Source organism: Aquila chrysaetos, chromosome Z (assembly GCF_900496995.4).
Source record: "Aquila chrysaetos chrysaetos chromosome Z, bAquChr1.4, whole genome shotgun sequence".
In the NCBI taxonomy this organism is placed as follows: Eukaryota; Metazoa; Chordata; class Aves; order Accipitriformes; family Accipitridae; genus Aquila; species Aquila chrysaetos.
In genome coordinates, this window is record NC_044030.1 from 38,403,112 (window position 1) to 38,407,194 (window position 4,083).

The 4,083-nt window shown below is 55.2% G+C and overlaps 1 protein-coding gene across 1 annotated transcript; it reads right to left on the reverse strand.

Moving 5' to 3' along the window:
• Positions 1-1,229: 1,229 nt before the first annotated feature.
• GADD45G (growth arrest and DNA damage inducible gamma) lies at positions 1,230-2,970 on the reverse strand. The gene is made up of 4 exons (XM_030005717.2): positions 2,803-2,970; positions 2,605-2,706; positions 2,300-2,513; positions 1,230-1,910 (listed from the first exon to the last, which is right to left on the reverse strand). Exons 1-4 carry the CDS (start codon positions 2,955-2,957, stop codon positions 1,797-1,799), a joined length of 585 nt encoding a protein of 194 aa, XP_029861577.1. The 5' UTR covers positions 2,958-2,970; the 3' UTR covers positions 1,230-1,796.
• Positions 2,971-4,083: the final 1,113 nt, after the last annotated feature.

Below are 4,083 nucleotides of genomic sequence, written 5' to 3' on the forward strand. Positions count from 1 at the left end.
TGAGTGCAGGTTAAGTAGAACAGGCTGCGCAGAAACTCCTGTATCTTAAGTGCAAGAAAGAATACTTGCAGAGGTCTGAGGCTCCTACAGTTTTTGCTTCAGCCTAAACTCTGGTTACATTGCCACCCTGCAGCCTCTCCCAACACAGTAACAAAGGCCAAGCAGTGCTAGATACCTCCTGTACAAGGGAGCGTATTCCAGGAATGCTGGAGCTGCATTTGAACTTCCCTTATCAGGAACAATGAAACTGAGAGCAAGCAGCTTCCCAGAAACCACAACTGCTCAAGATACCCCATGTAGAAATGACCACTTTTCGGCAAGTGCTACTGTCAATCACTGCAAGCCAGCCTAGAGGAAATGTAGTTGTGATAACTGAGTATTTTTAGTGCCTATAGAGGAAGTGAGTAGTTCAGCTTTCTTGCTTTCTGGAGAAGGGATCATTACTATGCCATTTTTAATGTAAAGTCCTGGAGCACATGTATAGATTGTGCACAGAAATGGGGCGATATTTTCCCTTTTAACATAGGGCCAAATCAGCCCGCCAATATTAACTTTCCATGACAGGATCTCTGAAAAAGGCCATACCATCCTTAAAATTGTTTTGGACTTAATTTGGCGTTGTCACGCAATTAGGTTTTGCAAAATTGGCTTCTGGATTGACAGCTTCTATTGTTACAGCATATGGCAATCACAGAGCAGCTAGTGGCAGATGTGATGTTTATTCACTATTAGCTAGTTTTAGATTTAACAATGTCATTCTAATCAAAGCAAATGTTAGATGCATTTGACATCTAAGGAGATTTGCAGCCCCCCCCATCATGTTTAAGCTGCTTCTGTCAAGTGGGAACGCTGTAGCTCTGAATGAGTCTTACCAAGTCATATTTAAGAACTAATGATGCAATTTACTGTATTCCAAAAATCCATGTTTCTAACATGTATTGTGTTCCTTCAGTAGGCTACAAAGACCACCTATTACAATAAGTGAGCTCATTAAGCATGCAGCTCCTTAGTCTTGCAAGCTGTTGCGATAAGCAGCTGTTGCAAGAGGGTGAAAGGTTGAATTATCAACTTAGACAGCACAGCTCTTAATTCAGCTGGCCCAGGAGAGAAAGTATTTGAGCAATAGCTACATTACTGTGGAGTATGCCTTCAACTACAGCACACGAGCAAAACATCAGTGGTATTTCAGTGACATGCTTCCCCACCCAGTAAGCAAGACACTCCCAGAATTTAATTGTCAAAAATTTATTATGAAAGCTTCAATAGCAGCAAATACTTCAATAAAAATTATTGCATTATTAAACCAGTTCTGCAGAGTGACCCAAGAGGCCTGTTGAAGTCTGTCCACTTTGGAGTCTCTGTATCTGCCTTAGTAATCAGTCCCTAGCAGTCCATCAAATATTGAAGCTTTCTTCTGTGTTTTGTAGACAGCACCAACAGTTCCTAGTTACAGTACTCTGTCCAGTCCTTCTGGAAAGTTTTGGCCCGCTTCCCCCAACTTTCTCTCTGCTTTCTAGAAACAGCTCCACTTGACCAAGAAAGTTGCAATACTTCTTTCAGTTCCATGGTACATCAGCCTCTCCATGGTTGCAGCCTACTGAGGCTCACTGGTGAGGCGAGCTGTTCTCCTCCTTCTCCTCCGTAAGAGCCCACTGCATGCCAGTCTGAGTGACTTTAATCCAGTCTCTTGACCAGGCTAATCCATGGAATCAGCAGCTTGTTGCACACTTCGGTGAACCCACACCACGTAGAGAATGCAACAAAGGTTTCAGCCTCCCCAATGCACTGGGTCACCATCACTCGGGCAGGGTGATAGTTGGCACCCAGTCATTATTGACATTTCGGCTCTCTTCACAAAACGAGTTCAGCTTTTCTAGAGCTGGGTCCTTCCAGCCATTTTCATTCGGGTTCTGCCAGAAAGAAAAAAGTTGCACACCATGAGCGCTGCCCACCAGCCGAGGTCATAACAGTATTTACAGATGCATTAGCTTCCAAAGCAAGGCATTTTCAGACAAGCTTCTGCCCCGACACAGACAAAGCAGGAAGCAAAGATGTTACCCTTGTGGACAACACAGGAAATCCACAGTTACGAGAAGCGCAGCCTACTACCACCACTCAGCTGGCTTGCTGTACGGTGTGTGCCAAGCCCCCTTTCCCTGCCCAGAAGGGGATCTGACTACCAGCGGGAGACAGGGCCACCCCCGAAGGGCTCTCACCACCCCGAGCAGAGGCCGGTAGCACAAGCACGGCCCGGGAGGACAGCGCACCGAGCACCGCTCGCCTCCCGCCGGACACCCACCGTGATGAGGATGCAGTGGAGGTCCCGCGGCTCCCCAGACTCCTCGCTGGGCCCCACGATGGCAGCCAGCTTGGCCACATCGTTCACCCGCACGATGTCAATGTCGTTCTCGCAGCAGAAGGCCTGGATCAGGGTGAAGTGGATCTGCAGGGCAATGTCCCCCTCGTCCTCCTCGTCCGTGGCCAGCACGCAGAAAGTGACGTTGTCGGGATCGCTGCAAGAGAGGAGCGGCGCGCTGAGCCCCGCGGCCGGCCCCGAAGCCCCCGCGCCCCGCCGGGCGGCCGGCCCCGGCCCGCCATACTTACACGTTCATCAGCTTGGCCGACTCGTAGACGCCGGCGGTGAGGCAGCCGCGGCGCTGCGCCGACACCAGCAGTTCGTGGAGGGCCTTGCCGGCGCCCTGCATCCTGCGCGCCGGGGGAGAGCAGAGAGTCAGCGCCGGGCCGCAACCGTCCCCGCCGCCCCGCTTCCCTCGCCCCTCGACCACAGCCCCCCAGACGTACCAGTCGTGGCCCGCAGGCACAGGCTCCTGTCCGTGGATCTCCTCCAGAGTCATAGCAGCGGGTCCCCACAGCGCGGCGGCCAGCGACGGCTCCCAGCGCCTCCTCGCCGCACGCTCCCCGAGCAGTCTGAGGCAGAGGCCCGCCGGCCGCCCCATTTATAGCCCACGCGGCGGCGGCGGCGGCGGCAGCTGGCGGCGCCTCCTGGGTTCCCATTGGCCGGCAGGGGAGAAAAGGGGGGGGGGGCTTTATTATGGTAATCAGCGCGCGCCGGCGAGGAAGCGGGGGGGGGGGCCGGCGGGGGAGGAGGAGCGGGCGGCTCGTGCCGGGAGGCCACGTGGGGAGGGAGCGGAGTGGGGGCGGGGCGCAGGCACACGCCGCTCCGCTCCGCCCCGCCCCGCCCGGCGGCGGGTCCGCGCTGCCTGCGCGCTGCCGGTGCGCTGCCTGCCCGGCGAGCGCCAGCCGGGCTGCGGTCAGCTGCCGGAGCTCCCCGCCCCGGTCGGTTTAGCCACTGGAAAGTGCCGGGGCGATTTCTGCCCGAGACTTGGAAATGAAAGTCCAAATCGTGCAGGAAAACAAAACAAAACAGAAAACAAAAAAAAAAAAAAAAGAGAAAAGAAAAAAAAGGTTTTATCGATACGATTTCAGCAAATGCAGATGCCAACTCCCGCTCTCGAGAAGGGACGGCCCTTGCAGCCACCAGGGCTGGGGAGCAGCTCTGCTCTGCGGAGAAGGCCCTGGGGCCGTGGCGGGCGGCGAGCTGGGCAGGGCCAGCAGTGGCCCCGGCTGCAACGAAGAAGGCCCGCCGTGTCCTGGGCTGTACGAACAGGAGCGTGGCCAGTCGGTCCAGGGAGGTGATAATCCCCCTCTGCTCAGCGCTCGTGAGACAACCGCTGCGTAGTTTGGCCAGGTTTGGCAGCCCCGGCAGAGGAAACCCATCAGTAAAGTGGAGCAAGTTCAGACGAGGGCACCGAGGTGTCCAGGGCTGCAGCACTGTCCTGCCCTGCAGGGACAAGGGCTGGCTCAGCCTGGGGAAGGCACGGGTCAGGGGGCACCAAACAGCAGCCCCCCAAAACCTACACGAAAGCCGTCAAGAAGATGGAGTCAAACCCTTCACAGCGATGGACGGTGGAGAGACAAGAGGCAATGGGTGTAAGTTGCACTGAGAGGCTCAGATGGGACGCAAGGAAAACCCTTTTCCCCTCAGGGACAGTCAAGCAGTGGAGCAGCTTGCCTGCCCAGGGAGGTTGTGCAGGCTCCATCCTTGCAGAGTTGCAAGCCCCA

Coding starts and splice junctions, on each gene's coding strand:
- GADD45G (XM_030005717.2), bottom strand. CDS start 2,957: ATGGGGCGGCCGGCGGGCCTCTGCCTCAGACTGCTCGGGGAGCGTGCG. Junction 2,707..2,802: donor GTGCCTGCGGGCCACGACTG/GTACGTCTGGGG, acceptor CCCGGCGCGCAG/GATGCAGGGCGCCGGCAAGG. Junction 2,514..2,604: donor TCGGCCAAGCTGATGAACGT/GTAAGTATGGCG, acceptor CCTCTCTTGCAG/CGATCCCGACAACGTCACTT.